We start from the raw sequence: 19,611 nt of genomic DNA on the forward strand, positions 1-19,611 counted from the left end.
TTGTTAAAATCAACACGTTTCAGAAAGGCGGGGCAAAGAGGAGCAACATTATGTGGAAAATAAGGTGTTTTTTGAACCTTAAACTGCATGAATAAAATTGTTTTATTACAAATAATAAACATAATGTTATTTTTTTTTTCATCATATTAATATTTTAAGTTTTAAGTTTTTATAAACACATCACAAAATGCATTGGCTTTATATTAGACGTATTACGGGAATAGGAGGATGGCCATAAACAGAACTGTCTTATCTGGAAGAAATACAGTTCATTTCACCCCAAACTTTGCCTGTTGTGTCCTGATTCAAGTCCAGGCAAGAGTTCCTGAGAACGTTCATCGGAGGTTTAACCGCAGCGTTTATCAGGTAGCCTAGCTTGTGTTGCGTTTACATGTAGCCTAAATGAAGGTCGCAAGTAAGTTTTTCATTAAATATATATTATTTATATGATGTCTTCTAACCAACTCATAAAACACATATGAAAGTGTCGACGTCGAAGATTTCAAACGAGTGAGACAAGATATTCAAGTTTACGTTTGTTTTTGTTTGAATTGATTTTTTAGTTTAATTTTGTGAGATTTTTTGTGAGTGAGACACTGTGATGATGCATCGCTGTTGCGTAACTTTAATTCTGTGCCAATTAAATGTCATAAGTTATAGGCTATGTTTCTACCAACCTATTTTTATGCGGATTTTAATGTTATAAACGTTGTATGGACGCCGATGGGTGTTTGCATTTTGGGCATTTACTTTTTATGAGTGTTCTGAAGTGCCTGAACCTTGATTTGGTGTAAGTGCCACACACTGAGCTGTCTCACACAACTGCGTTACCAAACATCAGGCCCTCGCCTCCGAGCGCAAGCATGCGCGCTCCGAGGCGCAAGTCGTTTATGTAGGAAAACAGAGCCTCACTTGCTGCAGCTTTCGTTTTTATTATTTCGCAAGTTTCCCAGGAAGTGTCCAACTTGTGCACGTTCTCTAGAAACCTTGGAATGGAAACGGAACTTTACTGACAAATGTTTTATGCGATATTTAAATCTTCTGCATACATTACATTCACAAATTTGCATGGAAATATAGGTATTGTGAAGAAGGTAGCAATGGATTTGTGACTACAGGGTAACGGATTTTTTTTTTTTTTCTCTTCTTTTCTTTGTTATTTCGGGTGTGTGTGTGGGTTTGTTCAATCGATAATCCACCCCAGAAACAGACGGACACGTTGTTGTTGTTTTTGGCAAATATGTTATCAGCAATATAATATATAATTGGTTGAGCAAATGATAACCAAACTCATTACTCAATACTTGAATAACAACACAATGAAGTCCACTAAGCATGAATATATTATCAAATTTATTATTCAAAAGTTGAATAAAATCATTATTAAGTCCACTAAGCATGCTTTTTTTCAAAAAAATCCAAATAGTAAGATAATTTATTTACAGTTGGATATTTGTTTTGGATATGAAAATGTATTGTTTTTCAGTAAAAATATATTTACAAAAAAAACACTAAATATGTATTTCTTGATTTCTAAATGACCTAGCAAAATAAGTCTAGCATAAGGTAAAAACACTAAAATGTTCTAAACACTTTATTTCAAGGTGTCTCAAGTAAATTGTGAAGATCATTGATCAACAGATGCACATGTATATTGGATAAAGCATAAGGTAACACTTTATTTCAAGGTGTCCTTGTTACACATTACATGTACTTATAGTAAGAAAATGTAGTTAATCAATATTACTCAAATCTTAAATGTATAATTACACTGTTAACAAGGACACCTTAATATAAAGTGTAACTAAGCATACATTAAGTATAGACGTACACTCTAACTGTAAAAAAATAAATAAAATTAACAAATATCCTGCTCATGTTTTTCATACTTTTCTAAATATGAGCTTCAGATAATGAAAACTGCCCAAACCATGCCCATAATTAGCAGGGAGAAAGGTGGTGACAATTCTCGTGGCCCGCAGCCACAACCTGCACCAGGGCCCCTGCAAACCCCAGCTATGGCCTTGGCCCAAACACATACATTTTATCCATACAATCTTTTTATTTAAAGTGGAAAACATCACAAAATCACATAAGTATGACATGTACAAAGATCAAAGTCATAAATAATGACAAGTCTGATGCAACGTTTGCATTTTTTTATGGTTTATTGTGAAGATCCAATTACAAAATGATTCAGAGGGTTCTTTACTGCATTTACGTCCACATGTCTCTGACTTCCTTGGCATATTACTAAAATGTTCCAATAATAAGTATGCATATATTGCTGTTTATAACCAAAATAGCATATTTCAGCCATTGTAAGTCTGCAAGACTGCAAGTGCATGTTAAGTGTCCCTTTTGGGATAGGGCTCATGTCTGGCCATTTTCAGTGAGTTCAATAATCTAATTCTAAAGATCGGATTACTGGCATCAATTTATGTTTGCGTGTGTTTGTCAGATGGCACTATCAGGATGGATCTGTGTGGTGACTGGTGCTTCCAGAGGAATTGGAAGAGGTATTGCCCTTCAGTTAACTGAGGCAGGCGCTACAGTGTACATCACTGGTCGACAGGAGGAAGGGAAACCTCTGAAGCAGACAGCAGCTGAGGTGATTGGTGTGGAAACTGTCTCCTGATTGTTTCAATAATACACCTGCAACTTAGAGAAGGTGATATTGATTTCATGCTTCTTTTTATTTTCATGATAACAGGTGACAGAGAGAGAGGGGTGGCCGGTGTCTTCCAGTGGTCTGTGACTCATCTAAAGAGGATGAAATCAAGGAGCTGTTCGAACGTGTTCAACGTGAGCAAAAGGGCAGACTTGACTTATTGGTCAATAATGCCTATGCGGGTGTGCAGGTCAGTCACAGCTAACTACTGAACAAATATGCAGCTTTTCTATATATTTATTATTGTTGTGTTTATGTCTGTGTGTTAGGCTATCATGAACAACTTGAACAAGAAGTTCTGGGAGGTGGACCCAGATATTTGGGACACAATCAACAACACTGGACTCAGGTACAGTACAGTACAAATCTAGAGGTGAATCCAAATGATAGAGTTAAATTTTTATTAAGAAAGAGATGTAAAAATAAATAATTTTGAATAAATGTAAAAACTTTTTGTCATTTATCAGATTACATTTATTTGATAAAAAGACAGAAAAACAGTAATATTGTGGAATATTAGTTTCGAAATAACTTTCTGTTTTAATATATTTTAAAATAAATAAATTAATAAAAGTATTAATTTCTTTAAAAAAAAATTCTTACCCCAAATATTTAAATCGGTTGCTTATGACATCTTCATTAACCAAACATCAGTACCACATACATTTTTGACTTATCACACAATGAATTAAATAAAATTATTTAATTGAAAAAATAAAAATAAAAATCTGTGATGAAAAGTTGGATAATCTAAAATATTTATAGCAATTAATTTTCTTTGGCCTTTCAGAGCCATTTCAGAGATTATGGTCACTGTTTTCACAGAGGTCACTATTTCTGCTCAGTGTATGCTGCACGGATGATGGTGGCGCAGGGCAAAGGCTTGATTGTGTTCATATCATCCATGGGTGGTCTGCGCTATCTCTTCAATGTATCCTATGGGGTCGGCAAAGCTGCAGTGAGTCCGTGCACACAGCATTACAGATTCTGTATCTGAAGTCATTTTCAGTGTAACATATTTGAAAGATGGTGAATTTCAGTTGCACAGAATGCCTCTCTCATTTTGAATTTGTTTGTAGACTATTCCTTTACTCATCTTCATTGTTCATTTATGGTTTAAACTTTCTTTTGGTTCTTTAGTGTGACAGAATGGCAGCAGACATGGCAATAGAGTTGAAGAAGAAAGGTGTGGTTTCTGTAAGCCTCTGGCCAGGGGCAGTTCAGACTGAGTTAATTAATCAGTATATATCTGGTGATGATGCTGCTGCAAGATTTGATCCAAAAGTAAGCCATTTTTATTTGTCTCATCATCATTGCTTCGTAAGTTCATGAAGAACAGGTGTGATTATGAAATAAATACATTTAGCTAAATATCTGATTACAATCTGTCTTTCTCAGTTCAAGGAAATGTTCAGGAAGGGTGAAACGACAGAGTTCAGTGGACGATGCATAGCTGAGCTGGCCAAAGGTTGGATTTTTTTAAAGACTGAATGAGTGGTTAAAGGAATAGTTCACCCAAAAATGAAAATTCTGTTGAACACAAAAGAAAATATTTTAAAGAATGCTGGTATCAAACAGTTGCTAGTAACCACTGACTATGGAAAAAAAATACTACAGAAGTCAGTGGCTACCAGAAACTGTTTGGTAACCAACATTTTTCAAGTACCATCTTTTGTGTTTAACAGAAAAAGTGAATAAAAGATAACTTAAATTTTAAACTATTCATTTAAAGGGGAAAGGGTTTATGAATTATTCTGATTTGTCTGGAGGCCCTTGCTGATGTGTTACTTACTTCTTGCTTCTCGGTGACAAACAGACAAAAATCTGATGTCAATGACCGGGCAAGTGTTGATGACCTGCGACCTCGCTTACCGCTATGGACTCAAGGATGTTGATGGTACAGTGACACATGTTTATGTAGGAGTGATGGTGCTTCCTGTTATGATCAATGATACATACATGTAGATGTTCCAAAATGAAATTCAAAATTTTTTTTTGTCTTCCTTGTCGTTTCAGGTCGCAGTATCGTGGACTACACCTCTCTGAAGTTCCTAATTTCCCAGGTGCCCTATGTGTCCTGGCTGTCTGTGTTCACTCCTTCATTCATAAGAGTGCCTCGTTCCATGCTGAGCCTTGGCAAATTCTAACACGTCTCGGTACAAATGTAACAGAGGCCAGCGAGAAGCGAGTAGCAAATAAATAAAGTTGTTTGTAAGATTATTGTAATGCCTTTGGAAGACACTAATTACACAATTCATCAGAGGATTATTATTGTCAGAACTGATAGCAATTTTCATCATACAATTTTTAATTGTAATATTTTACAGTAATTGCATTTTACAGTATTTTTGATCAAATTGTTTCATACGAGACTTCTTTAAAAAACAAGTTAATATCTTATCATTCCCAAATGTTTGAACAATAGTGTAACTGTATATTAATTCAAGTATATACTAAAATAATATCTAAAATTAATAATGAATAGCACACCAATCCATTATTGCCCAGCTCTCACTTTTACATGGTTATTTTACACTGCATTCCAAATTATAATGCAAATGATATATCAATAGGATTCCGGTACAATAAAGAGTCAGATTTTTGTTTGTGTGGTTTTTCACATCTTTTTAGATAACTGATATCAGTCTCAGACAGGTTTGGTCAATAGTTTGCCAGGTCTTCTTAGGTCAATGTAAACCCTACTTAAAGAGGTTGTTCCACATTATTAAGCAAGTCACAGTTCTCATGAAATATGGTGAGGAAGAAAGATCTTTCTGAAGAAGAAAAGTATGAAACAATGCAATGTCTTGCAAAAGGCATCAAAACAAACAATATTTCGCGCAAAGCAAATAGAAATGATTGAACTGTCCAAAGATTTGTGAGTGAATTAGAGCACAGAAGATCTTGGTCAAATAAAGATTTATTAAGGAGAGTTTCTGTCAAACAAATGAACTGTATTGTAATGGCAGCTGTAAAAAAGCCACTGCTGAGCAGCAGAAAGGTGTTTGAAGCTACTGGAGTCTCAAGATCCTCTACATGCAGACTGACAGTTGTGTGTAAAGCTGCGTTTCAGTCCCTGCTAACCAAACGTCACAAAGAGAAACCTGCACAGTGGCTGTAGAAACATAAAGACTTGTTTTTAAATAATTTTATTCACTTACAAATGCTGCAGTACAATGGATGGTTCAGATAAATGAATTTCTGATAGTTGATGAATGGCCATCCTATTTCAATGAGACTGAAACATCAGCAAGGAGGCAGTGGGTGATGATTTGGGTTGGAATATTGGGAAGTGAGATGTAAGGTCATTTTAGGTTGTCAAAATGACTTCTGCAAGATATGTGGAGTTCATGACTGACCATTTTCTGCTGTGGTATAAAATGAAGAATAGTGCTCTCGGAAATAAAAGGATTTTCATGCAGGATAACACACTATCCCATGCTGCATAAATATCATTGTGCTAAACAGTTTGAAAATGTGTTTCTACAGCCACTGTGCAGGTTTCTCTTTGTGAGGTTTAGCTAGCAGTGACTGAAACGCAGCTTTACACACAACTGTCAGTCTGCATGTAGAGGATCTTGAGACTCCAGTAGCTTCAAACACCTGCTGCTCAGCAGTGGCTTTTTTACAGCTGCCATTACAATACAGTTCATTTGTTTGACAGAAATGTTCCTTAATAAATCTTTATTTGGCCAAGATCTTCTGTGCTCTAAGTCACTCAAAAATCTTTGGACAGTTCAATAATTTCTATTTGCTTTTCACAAAATATTGTTTGTTTTGATGCCCTTTGCAAGACATTGCATTGTTTCATACTTTTCTTCTTCAGAAAGATCTTTCTTCCTCACCATATTTCATGAGAACTGTGACTTGCTTAATAATGTGGAACAACCTCTTTAAGTAGGTTTTCCATTAACCTAAGAAGACCTGGCAAACTATTGACCAGACCTGTCTGAGATTGATACCAGTTATCTAAAAAGATGTGAAAAACCACACAAACAAAAATCTGCTCTTTATTGTACCGAAATCCTATTGATATATCACTTGCATTATAATTTGGAACGCAGTGTACATCTCATGCCAGAGGAACACAATGATAGACTGACTTAGTGCAGTTCTGACTAACTCCTTATGTGATGTGATCTAAGACAAGACTTGACAAGAAGAATGACCCAGAGACAGAGAGAGTGTTTTGGACCAAATGCTCTTTACATATATGTTGCTCATGTGTGTTTTTTACTTTGTTGTTTTAAATATGCCACCAAGATAAAGTCATTTAGCTGTCTGTAAAATTGTCATTAATTTCTTGCTACTGTTGCTAATTAAAAAAAACAACTATTAAATTAAAAATAAGAAGACCCCCAGCATATATACAATTACAATATACACAATGTTTGGTCGTCAAAAATATCATACTTTTCAGAATATTCACTATTTGTATTGGAAAAAAATGTCATCTCATTTTTGTAATACTGACAGTGATCTTCACTGCAAAAATAATTCACATTGCACAAGAGGAAAATATGTGTATAAGGCACACAAGTCCAAGCCTTGAGTTTGTTTTTTTGATGGTATGTTTTTTTTGTGTGTGGTGTATGTGAATTGGTTGGTTTTTTTTGTTTTGAATATTTATGAACAGTTAACCAACACATTTCAAAAAATGGAAGAAAACACAAAACCTGCCTATAACACTGAAATCTGAAATATTTTAACATTTTGAGATCAAATACTACTCAAAATGTCAATTTTTTTTTTTTTTTTATAAAATTTTTTTTAATATTTTGGGACATCAGAGCATTCACAATTTGGTATTATTGGGATTGCAAAAAACAAAACAGAACAAAAAAACACTGCCATTCTGATAATGCAAGTCACCAGTGTTTTATATCAGCTGCTGAGGAAGATATATTCAGAGGCTTTCTCCACTTTAAAAGACTGTATATTTGGTGGTGTATACTGTAACAAGATATATGACAGTGAGGCCTCTGCCAGTCCATTTGCTCAAATGATGATACTTGTCACTGAACAGACCAATTAACATTTCTCTGAATGTGGTTTTTAATCACTGAGATTAAACCTTTTAAATCTACTTTTTTATTAAAGCTTTATCTTTGTGAGAGAAACACTGTGCATTGATTAACATAATATCTAACCATATGAACTGTGCACCTTAAAAATAGCCAGAAGATGTTACTGAGAGAATATATGTGATGCTACAAACTATTAAAAATGAAAGGACCGGTGGCCTTGCGTATGGCGGCATGTTGTGGACTTTGGTTTTTAATTCTCTAATAATGGTTTGATGCAAGCAGTGGTGACTCTGCAGAGAGGCATCAAAGTAGATTTTGCACAGAGGTTATCTGGATTAATGAATTGCAAAGTACACAATGTATCATTGTGGCCAAGGTCCTTTGGTGACAAAGTGCCCCACAATCATAAAGCCAAGCTCTGCTAGGTAAACGTGGTGACTAAACAATTCAGTGATTACCACTATTGGGGGAGGGATGCTGCCGTAGGGCCATGTTGTCAATTTAATGCAATGAAATGGTCATTGTTATTATCAGATATATTGCACTGTTCAGGAGACCTGGGTTTGTTCTGTGTTCACATCCTGGTCCCCCGCTGCATCTTCTCTACTACACAGTATGCCAGGGGTTCTCAACTCTAGCCCTCGAGGTCGACTTTCCTGCAGAATTTAACTCCAACTCTAATCAAACATACCTGAACAAGCTAATCAAGGCCTTCAGCATTACTGTGTGAGTTTATTCAAGGTTTTTATTAAACTCTGCAGGAAAGTTGCAGATAGCCCATGCAGTATGCAAAAAGCAGTACATCAGAAGAGCAGTATGTCTGAATACATAGTATTTGAAAAGCAGCAGACGAAAAGTACAGTATGACTACTGCCACATTTAATGGTTGCGAAGTAGGCCTGAGTTCTTTGTCAAAAGTAGTACCTACTCTTGCTGTATGTCAGGAAAAGTACAGTATGACTACTGAAGCATTTAATGAAAAGACAAAAGACCAATGAGAAATGCCTATACATACAAGGGAAAGTGGAATCATATTGTGTGGTTATGGTTATTGCTTGAATAATCTATAAACACAGCAGATCCTCACTCATGGGAACAGTTTAGTCTAATAAACAGCAACATAGTTGGCAGAAACCTAACCTTGATGTAAACCAAAATATTTTAACAAGGTCATGGATTTCCCACTCTATGTAATATGAAATGGACAGCATTGGCGTACTCATATTCATTGGGTTGCTGATTTCATGTGTTTTAAAAGCATCGTTTACTTTCGCAAAACACATGGCAATTATATTAGACGTATTACGGGAGTGGGAAGAAGGGCCATAAACATGACCGTCTTATCTGCACTTTAAAGATGTGCCAGTTTATTTCACCACACTTTTCAAGTCTAGGCAAGAGTTCCTTAGACAACTACCATTCATCGGAGGGTTAACCGCGGCGTTGAACAGGTGAGTGTTGCGTTATAGCCTAAATACAACATGTAAATGACGGTCAAAAGTGGGTTTTTCATTGTAAAATCATACGGCAGTAATATCTTCTATCCATCACATTAGTCAAATACAAAACAAGTCGAATGTGTAACACGAGAGGCACAAGTTTTTTCAAGTTAACGTTTCCATCTGCACGCATAGGTAAATAATTGTGATGATGGATAACACTTACTCCTGACCAATTAAATGTCTTTGTGAGGAAGGTTGCAATGGCTAAATGTGACCACAGGGTGACAGGCTTTTGTTGCTCACTTGTTTGAATGTTACTGACTAGGGAGTCATTTCCACGAATCGGTTCTTTATTAACTATTTTAAAGAACCGATTACAAAACGACTAGATATAATGAATGTTTTTTTTTTTATCTTTTTTATATAAATTGTTATATATAGATTTGTTGTTATTTTTGATATATAATATATATGATATAATAATCATATATAATATAAATATAATAATATAGATCATATAAATATAAATAAATATAAATATGAATGTTATCATATATATATATATAAAACCATAGTAGCATACCCCATTTGGGACGGGACTCATATCTGCCCGTTTTTTGTGAACCATGTGAACCATTTTAATGACCTAATGCTAAAGATTGGACATTGTGATTACTGGCATCAATTTATGTTTGTGTGTGTTTGTCAGATGGCACTATCAGGATGGATCTGTGTGGTGACTGGTGCTTCCAGAGGAATTGGAAGAGGTATTGCCCTTCAGTTATCTGAGGCAGGCGCTACAGTGTACATCACTGGTCGACAGGAGAAAACTCTGAAGCAGACAGCAGCTGAGGTGTGGAAACTGTCTCCTGATTGTTTCAATAATACACCTCAACTTAGAGAAGGTGATATTGATTTCATGCTTCTTTTATTTTCATGATAACAGGTGACAGAGAGAGGTGGCCGGTGTCTTCCAGTGGTCTGTGACTCATCTAAAGAGGATGAAATCAAGGAGCTGTTCGAACGTGTTCAACGTGAGCAAAATGGTAGACTTGATTTATTGGTCAATAATGCCTATGCGGGTGTGCAGGTCAGTCACAGCTAACTACTGAACAAATATGCAGTTTTTCTGAATTTGAATTATTTTTCTTTTGAAAGTTTCATAAAATAACTGTTTTACTATTGTTGTGTTTATGTCTATGCGTTAGGCTATATTTGACAACATGAACAAGAATTTCTGGGAGGTGGATCCAGATATTTGGGACACCATCAACAACACTGGACTCAGGTGCAGTACAAATCTGGAGATGATTCCAGGTTATAAATATTATGCAGAGATGTACACATAAATCATTTTGAATGAATTTGAAGACTTCTTGTCACATCTAAGAGACAGACCATTTGGGGGTTGTTTTTAAAGATGTCTCTTATGCTCACCAAGGCTGCATTTATTTGAGAAAATATAGTAAAACAGTAATATTGTGAAATATTACAATTTTAAGTAACATTTTTTTTGTTTTAATATATTTTTAAATGTAAATATGAATAAAAGTTAATTCTTAAACTTTTTTCTCCTTTGTTTAAATATTTCAATTTCTTAAATCAAACTTTTGAATGGTAGTGCATGACAACCTAACCACATGAAATTTACTTATTTGACCCAGTAAAAAAACCAAATTGAATTAAAGGGGTCATCGGATGCTACATGCATTTTTACTTGTTGTTTGAACTGAAATGTGTGTTGGCGGTGTGTGTACACAACCACCCTATAATGATAAAAATCCACAAGTGTTTTTTTATTTTATTTTATTATTTATCTACTAATATTTTTACCCCTTTCTCAAATCGAGCCGATCTCAGATGCCTGTCTGTGTGACATCAAAAAAACAGGCCCCCCCACGATAGTTTGATTGACAGTGGCGTTTCAGCACAGACTGGACTTGTGTCTTACCATAGACCCGCCCTGAGTAAGCTGTCATCAGTCCACTATTGTTTCACCGCAGGACCAAATGTAGACAGGAATGACTCCTAAGTGATTGAGGTGTTCTGTTGTTGGATGTAATAATTAACCTAGCAGTCGTCATTTACTCCCGACATCTGAGCTGCTGAAGAAGCAGTGGATTAGTTTTGTTTTTGAAGGGAATGCGCCCCCGATCGACCTAAGTGCATTTTTGTTCACGCGAATCATTCGTGGTGCATATTCTCCTAAGAAAGTGAGTATAAGGTTTTTTAATAAATCTTTGCAAATCACCTTTCTTAACAATGTGCTAATTAGCAAGTTTCATGATGAATAAACAGTCCCTCAGAGAGCGGCTCGGAAGAGAGGGGCGGGGTGAGCAGAGCTCATTAACATTTAAAGGAAAATGCTATAAAACGACTTGCTTTGAAAAGAGCTGTTTTTGACAGGGTAAAAAAAGTGTTTTTTTACACTACCATTGAGAAATTTTAACCAAACTATGTTACAGACTTTTTATTAAGACCCTAAAAAATCATATCAACTTGTGGAAAATGGGCATCCGATGACCCCTTTAAATAGAGATTATATGACTAAATGCAGTTATTAAATTGAAAAAGCTGTGATTAAAGGCTGGATAATTGAAAATATTCATAGCAATTAATTTTCTTTGGACTTTCGGAGCCATTTCAGAGATTATGGTCACTGTTTTCACAGAGGTCACTATTTCTGCTCAGTGTATGCTGCACGGATGATGGTGGCGCAGGGCAAAGGCTTGATTGTGTTCATATCATCCATGGGTGGTCTGCGCTATCTCTTCAATGTATCCTATGGGGTCGGCAAAGCTGCAGTGAGTCCGTGCACACAGCATTACAGATTCTGTCATTTTCAGTATATCATTTTAGTTGCACAGAATTCCACATTCATTCTTTCTGTTTGTAGACTATTCTTCATTATTCTCAATGTATTTATTTATGCTCCAACTTTCATCCGGTTCTTTAATTTAGTGTGACAGAATGGCAGCAGACATGGCAATAGAATTGAAGAAGAAAGGTGTGGTTTCTGTAAGCCTCTGGCCAGGAGCAGTTCAGACTGAGTTAATTGATCAGTATATATCTCATGATGAGGCTCCTCCAGGATTTGATCCAAAAGTAAGCCGTTTTAATTGTCCCAGCCCTTAATCATAATTGCTTAAGTTCATGGAATTTTTTTTAACTTGTATTCCTAAATATTTACAATCTTTCTTTCTCAGTTCAAGAAAATGTTTAATAAGGGTGAGACGACAGAGTTTAGTGGACGATGCATAGTTGGGCTGGCCAAAGGTTAGATTTTTTTACAGACTGAAGTTAACATGGTTATGAATTACAATGAAAGTAACTGGTGAGAAATGAATTGTCTCGAGGCTCTAGGTGACATATTTTCTTTTTCTTGGTGACAAATAGATAAAAGTTTAATGTCAATGACTGGGCAAGTGTTGATGACCGGTGACCTCGCTCGCCATTATGGACTCAAGGATGTTGATGGTACAGTGACAAATGTTTATGATAAACATAATTAGATGATTAGATTGAGATGTTACAAAATGAAATCCTACACATGTGCTCTTTGTTATTTCAGGTCGCAGTGTCGTGGACTACACCTCTTTGAAGTTTGTAATTTCCCAGGTACCCTATGTGTCCTGGCTGTCCGTATTCACTCCTTCATTCATCAGAGTGCCTCGTTCCATGCTGAGCCTTGGCAGTGGAAAAATCTAATATGTCTCAGTGAAGAGGCATTGTCTATTTTTTAATCTGGTCATTAAAAAAAAAAAATGTTGTTTCTAAAATTACTGCAATGTCCATTTTTACAAATGAGTAAAGCACTGATTAAAATTACATTAGCTGACTATGGAAGATAATTAGTTCACAATGCACAATTCATGAGCAGAATTAGTATTCTGTTCAACTCTGTTTTCTAAAATGAAAAATTGTATAAAAACACTGATATATTAACATACTGTTTTTAACTTGAAAGGGATTAATTAACCCTGTTATGGAAGATTGTATACTTACCAAACGAGTTATTGCAATAAATACTGACATTTTACTACAGTCTTTTGTGTTGTATTATGGATAGATTGACATATCGCTCTTGAACCCTTCATTACGATTGGTCAAACACCTGTGCAACATTGCATAATTGTCCACTTTTCTGGGAAATGAGTGCTTCTCATGTCTCTGCAGTCTCTACAAGTACACTAATTATAGTATTTTAACGCAAATCAATATTTTTAATGTGCATTGTTAAATAGCCATGTAATAAGTTGGATAATGACTAGTAAGTCTGTCATTAGTACAAAACAAGTTTGATAAGTTTTCCTGGACATTTTGCTCACATTAGAATGATTCATCTCAAATTAATAATTCACGATTATTAATTTATTTGGTGGGTAGCCATATATTATGCGGGATAACAGACAGTAAAAATAAACCCTGACAGGGTGAGCAGGACCCTTATGCGAAGTGAATGGCTCTTGTGTCAAGTTGTGTGGATTATATATATATATATATATATATATATATATATATATATATATATATATATATATATATATATATATAATCCACACAACTTTTTTATTTTTTACTAATTTGTAGATTAAATGAATTGCTTCTTCCTAAACTAAAACATTCATAAAGTTACTCATGAAGTTGCCTCTGACGTGTATGCTCAAAGAATAATGATATGCATCCTTACCTGCAGACTCCTAAAAATTCTGAAATAAGAAGAAGACTCCTAAAACTTATCGTGTAGCACAATTCACGTGGTAGTTACATCCCAGATAGGAAGTGCATTCACGGGGCCAAGTTTCAGCTGTGCTCCTCCTCCCATTACTTCTTCCCGGATTGGACCTGCATGGCCTCGGCAGCGTCATTGCATGAGAAAGAGGGGGCTGGTCCGAGAATTTCCTGATCTACTCTGTCTAGCCTCAGTCTGACCGGACAGGCGAAAAACACTTAGGGATTTCCAGAACAAACGCGACAACGGACAATACAAACCAGCTGGAGTGGCGTATCTACATACAGCCGTGAGAGAATTTCAAGCGGTGAGTTGTTGTTTCACGCGAACTACTTTATCAGCTTACGTTTGTAAAGTTTTTAAAGCAGAGCCGAGACGGAATTAAGGCTCTCGAAGCGTGTTGTTGCGTCTTAAAAGCCACGCGAGGAGTCAGTCGATTTTGTCTTAGGTCGCGTCGTGTTCACATTATTTGAAGCATTTGTTTTGAACAAGGTTCAGCGGGAATGTGGGTTTAAATGGGACAACGGGAGCTTGTTTATGTGCGTTACTGAAGCGTGAGCGGATCCTGTGCCACAAAAGGGCTGGTTACAAGAACTGTTATGTCATAAACCCTTGTATATTGTTGAAGCGTTCGGTTTACGGTGGCCCTTACACCTGCTTAATGTTTGTTGGATGAACACATACTGTAGTGAACTCATGTTGCATTCTACGACCTGCGTCAAAAGTTCCCCACATAAGCTGATTATAATAGAGGCCATGGACAAACATCGGCCACTGACGCAATTTCTAACCAAGTTTATTTAGTCTAAACTGCATTGTATTTCTGTTTCACAGACTGTATTGGAATTAATTTCGTTAATGTTCAGTAAATTATATTAAAACAAATAATTAACTATATATATATATATATATATATATATATATATATATATATATATATGTGTTCACATTCACAAGTTAATGTATTTGTAAATTTGACACAAATGTACAGATAGTAACCCTGCTAAACAAAAGCTACTCTGACTTCCAAGGGACTTTACGCTTAGTCGAGTCATTCCAAGTCATCATCTGATAAATGAGGTCACCACAGGCGGTCGGGAATTTATCCTGTCAAGTTCACCTCCAGCTTGTTTTGTAGATGACTTGCCTACGCATTGCGTGAAGTGATAAATTGCCTAATATTGGCAAAGCTTTTCCAAGCAGGATTGCCTAACACTGCTCACGTAGACTATTGGTAAAGTTTGTTTCTGTGGTTCACAGTTCGGCGTTGTTTTGGGCTCATTAAAGTCATAGGATGCCGCATGAAACTGAAACTGAAAAGGTACTATGTTGCTGATTCACAAATTGGTGGTCATAAGTAAGGTGTCCTATTTAGGACAAACTGAAAAATAAACGCATGCAATGATTAGATTTCAATATAAAAATCCAAGCCTTTTAATTGAGCACAGACCAAGTTTGAGATGACCATCATGTGCTCCGTAGACTGTGCTGTGTTGGGTAGGCAAACTGCAAAACTGGCAAACAGACCAGGTTGACAAATTGCAACTTTTGTTACCTTTATTTAACCGAGTCAGACTCTCTTACTATCTCTTGGTCATCTGTTGGGAGGTTAAACGAACTTCTATACGGTTCTCCAGGGTTAGGTAAATGGGGGAAGTGGACCATTACGTGCATTGGAATGGGGCAAGGGAGCTGTGTGAAGGGCAGGGCCCCCCATCTCTCCAAGTGCACCATATTGGGGGTTGGGTGTGCAATGGTGTAGAGTATACGACAGGCTTTAATAAAAGGCTAATGTGTGGAAGAGAATTGGCAGGGGCAAGGGGGTGACATCTCTCCTTCTTTCAACTTTAGAGTTTAAAGTCAATGGTTGGACTGTAGAGTGGACCGTAAAGTCCCAGTTTAATGACTTTCAGGGAGTTTGATGAACAGCTTTTCTCGAAAATCTAAGCAAGCAAGTCACTTTGCATCTCTGGATGGGCATCGATAATATTAGATTTTCTGAAGTTAAGTTTGCTGCATCTTGCAAATGATCTGAATGAATTCTAATGAAGATTTGACCAACCAAAGAATGACTGAAACTCCACCCATTAACCCCCTCCCCAAAGCACCATCCTAGCACCCATCAGCCAGCAACAGCCCACCAACCTTTTCACCCCTTAAAAATCCAGCTTACGAACAACAAACCGTATTTTAACTATTACCAAAAATTAGGCTACCTGTTCAAAAGGCAAAAAATGCATTGTTGGTATTGCACATGGTCTACTATGCTGTATACATTTTCAAAAGACTCTGTTTCTTTGTTGTTCTTACAGTCTGTGGCAATAGAGGAATGACATCTTTGATGGCGACGCACCGTGACCATGACTTGACAGTTATCTCTACGAGAGGGGTGGCAGCAAAAAGACAAGATGTAAGCCTCACCAGTCCACGCCAGCAAAAATCACCATACCACCACAATTCTGATGGAAAGGAACATGCGAGCCCCTCAAATCGCAGACCAAGAGAGAGCAGTGCTGCAGTAAGCTTTAGCACTAATAATAACTCTGTAGTATGTCTTCCTTTGGTATCTGAAGGACTAAAGCTAGTGTGGACCCAGTCTGATCAAACACGTGAGCTGGATGGTATCCCTGAACTTGTTCAGGCCTTTAACACCTTCCCCTATCCAACATCTCAAGAGGTCAGCACTCTTGCCCGTGTCTGCGCTCTTCCCCTAGATAAAGTCAAAGTGTGGTTCATGGTGCAACGCATCAAGTATGGAATTAGCTGGGCCTCGGAAGACATTGAAGAGACACGGCTCAAGCTGGCTAGACCAGTGCAAACAAGTGAAACTGAACACAAAGCGAGCAGTACAAAGAGGAAAAATGGAATTGAGGATGTTAAAGAAACAGAAGATCATGTAGAAGATCTAGCACAAAGTCCACAAGTGCCTCGTAAAAGACATAAAATTGAAAGCACAGAACCAGCAAAGCTCTTTCCTGCTCCCTCACGTTTCCGTTCATCTCTCCCACCTCCCCAGGATTCGCATTACTACCGACAGCCAGTAGAAATCCCAGAAACACCTCAAGCAGCCACTCCACCTACTTCTACAGAGTCTCCTGTTGGATCTGAGCAGCCACGGCAGGGGCGCTACAAAAAGTCCAAAGCCCAGTTAGCTGCTTTGCGTAAGAGTTTTCTACAGGAGAATTGGCCTGATGAGACAGAGCTTCAGCGACTACAAGAGGAGACAGGCCTAACTCGTAATGAGATTCGAAAATGGTTTAGCGACAGTCGCTACCAGCTGCGAAATGGTAGAGGGTTGTCGACATCCTTCTCCGCTACTCAAGGAGAAAAAAATGAACCCAACTGCAGTCTGTCATCTCAGTCTCAGGAGGTTCAGCCTCTTCCTCTCACTACTAAAAAGCAAACAATAGAGCATGCTGATGATGAAGGCAAGGAAAAGGTTTGTATGAAAGGATCACGAAAGAATCGGTCAAAGAATTCTCAGTTTTTCCAGCTTTTCCTGTCTAACACACTTGAGGCATTTGAAGAAGGAGCATTAGTTGTGGACGAAGAGAAATGTTCAGAGGAAAGTGAGATTCAGAATAATGAAGTTGGAAGCGAACAGGAAAGTGAGGGACGTTGTTTGACACCTCCAGAGCCAGCTGTACCCACTTCCTCCTCTTCTTCTCCAACAATCACCCCATCTAAAAAACACTCAGGCAGGTCATTGAAGTCTGCACGCTCTGTCAAAGCAAATGCTTTGAACAACTCCCTAAACTCCTCGGATAACAATTCACCTTCTTCAGTATTAACAGTGGCTGGACGGCCAAGGAAAACAAAGGAGCAACTGGCTGTCCTAAAGGAATACTTCCAGCGCTGCCCATGGCCAAAGAGTGATGTATACACACAGATAGTGGAACTAACATCTTTGCCTCGTGCTGACATTATCCAGTGGTTTGGGGACACGCGTTATGCTGTAAAAAATGGCCATGTACGCTGGGTGCATGCTGACATACGTGACCAAGTGCTTGCTGAGATAGCATTGTTACAAAGTGGAGGGGCTACTGCAGATGCCACTGGAACCCCAGGAAGTGAAGGCAACAGGAAACGCAAGTCACAAGGGAACAGCACACCAAAAACGCAGAAATCTTCAACAGATTCTGTAGACCTCAGTCCGTTGGAGCAGTATTATCAACAGACCGGAATACTCCAAGAGAAAGACCTCGACAGTCTCTGCCGGAAGTCAAAACTGAGTTATCAACAGGTCCGAGACTGGTTTGCATCTAAAAACACTACAACACTGGACACAGAGATCACTGTTATTAATTGATTAATATAAGAATGAAAACTGTTTGTGCTCATGTCTGTTAATCTGCTGTGAGTCCTGTAATCAGGCAAAACCCCTTTGAAGGCACAGTATAAAATCACTTCATGCAATGCCCTTGCTGAACAAAAAACAATAGCAATGTGAACTTTTTTTTTTTTTTTTTATAAACACCCACTACATGGTTTCTTAATTTGTTAAACGTCAGGCAGTATTGACATGTAAAAGGTATTTTTGGTCTTTAACAAATACTAAGTAATGTTCCTGTGATGCTCTGGGAGTCATCTGTCCACTGGCTGTTCCTGCAGTTTCCTATGTTTGTGTTGTTGGTATTTTTGTTAGTAATCCTTTAGAGCCCTAATTGCTGCTTCTTAGAATTGATATGATATTCAAACTGTTTAGATTTCCTTAAACCTTGGCTTGGTTATCTATTAGGTACTGAAGTTTACTTTTTTGGACCAGTAACTTTAGCGATGCGAGGGTATGTTTTTGTAAATTTTTAGTTTAACTCATTTAAGAAGAGAGAGATCTACATTCCCCTCCAATCATCTTTAACATTCCGCACTTAGAGGTTTATTGATCCAGCAATGCTACTTCATTGTGTATAAACATTTCATTTGAATACATCCCTACTCCATTGCAGCGAAAAGACAACAAAAGCCATGGTTTTTTTTTTTTTAAATCTTGTGCCTTATTGTCTGTAAATTTGTGTTTCTGGGAAGCGGATCATTGCATTGAAATAAAACATGACTGATTATGTTTAACTCACTGTTGCATTCTGTTCAGTCAATCTCTTGACCTCAGTCATGTCAAAGATGTCTCAAGGTGTATTTACCAAAAAAATGGCATGAATTTTAAATCCTTCACATTGTTTAAAGTAGAACTATATTTAGCATTAACATAAGGTTTAAATTAATCAGTATTTAATTTATCAACAAAGATGCAAAAGTGTTGGTTATGTGTGCTCACAGTTCATGGCTGCATTTCCCAAAAGCAAAGTAAGCCTAAGTAAATCATTGAACCATTATCATCAATGGTAGCTTCGATCTACTAAGCCCACGATGCTTTTGAGGAATGCAGCGAAGTTATGTGTGTTAATTGTTGCTTTTGGATGTTCAAATGTTTTATGTTTACTTTTTTTTATTTTGTTTTAGGTAGGTGTATTATATTGAGAGCGAGTTGGGTCCGATCTGAGAGCAACTCTGAGTAAGGAAAAGACAAAAACTTTCATCTTAGTGAGGAGGCGGGGTTGACCCCGTTGCTATGTATGACACAATCTTTTGAAGACTGTGATTGGTTGGTTGTCTAAGAAGGAAAAAAAGAGTGATTTTAAGTATAGGGTCTATTCTAATCCTTTACTTTGAATTTACATGCGTAATTTTTCCTATTTGACCGTTCTCTCTCTCTCTCTCTCTCACACACACACACACATTATA

At 37.1% G+C, this 19,611-nt stretch overlaps 3 protein-coding genes across 3 annotated transcripts; all 3 read left to right on the forward strand.

The window, feature by feature from the left end:
- Positions 1-221: 221 nt before the first annotated feature.
- LOC109111711 (dehydrogenase/reductase (SDR family) member 1) lies at positions 222-5,273 on the forward strand. The gene is made up of 9 exons (XM_042718688.1): positions 222-366; positions 2,462-2,618; positions 2,725-2,861; positions 2,941-3,020; positions 3,497-3,629; positions 3,812-3,955; positions 4,070-4,139; positions 4,488-4,568; positions 4,688-5,273. The coding sequence occupies exons 1-9, from the start codon at positions 229-231 to the stop codon at positions 4,816-4,818; spliced, it is 1,071 nt and encodes a 356-aa protein (XP_042574622.1). The 5' UTR covers positions 222-228; the 3' UTR covers positions 4,819-5,273.
- Positions 5,274-8,993: 3,720 nt separating this feature from the next.
- Positions 8,994-13,184, forward strand: LOC122136251 (dehydrogenase/reductase SDR family member 1-like). The gene is made up of 9 exons (XM_042718687.1): positions 8,994-9,149; positions 9,850-9,993; positions 10,087-10,230; positions 10,349-10,428; positions 11,812-11,944; positions 12,102-12,245; positions 12,347-12,416; positions 12,537-12,617; positions 12,712-13,184. The coding sequence occupies exons 2-9, from the start codon at positions 9,850-9,852 to the stop codon at positions 12,846-12,848; spliced, it is 933 nt and encodes a 310-aa protein (XP_042574621.1). The 5' UTR covers positions 8,994-9,149; the 3' UTR covers positions 12,849-13,184.
- Positions 13,185-13,900: 716 nt separating this feature from the next.
- On the forward strand, positions 13,901-18,939 carry LOC109111706 (homeobox and leucine zipper protein Homez-like). Its single transcript, XM_042718689.1, has 2 exons — positions 13,901-14,179; positions 16,185-18,939. Exon 2 carries the CDS (start codon positions 16,202-16,204, stop codon positions 18,179-18,181), a length of 1,980 nt encoding a protein of 659 aa, XP_042574623.1. The 5' UTR covers positions 13,901-14,179; positions 16,185-16,201; the 3' UTR covers positions 18,182-18,939.
- Positions 18,940-19,611: the final 672 nt, after the last annotated feature.

This window comes from Cyprinus carpio, chromosome B2, assembly GCF_018340385.1.
Source record: "Cyprinus carpio isolate SPL01 chromosome B2, ASM1834038v1, whole genome shotgun sequence".
In the NCBI taxonomy this organism is placed as follows: Eukaryota; Metazoa; Chordata; class Actinopteri; order Cypriniformes; family Cyprinidae; genus Cyprinus; species Cyprinus carpio.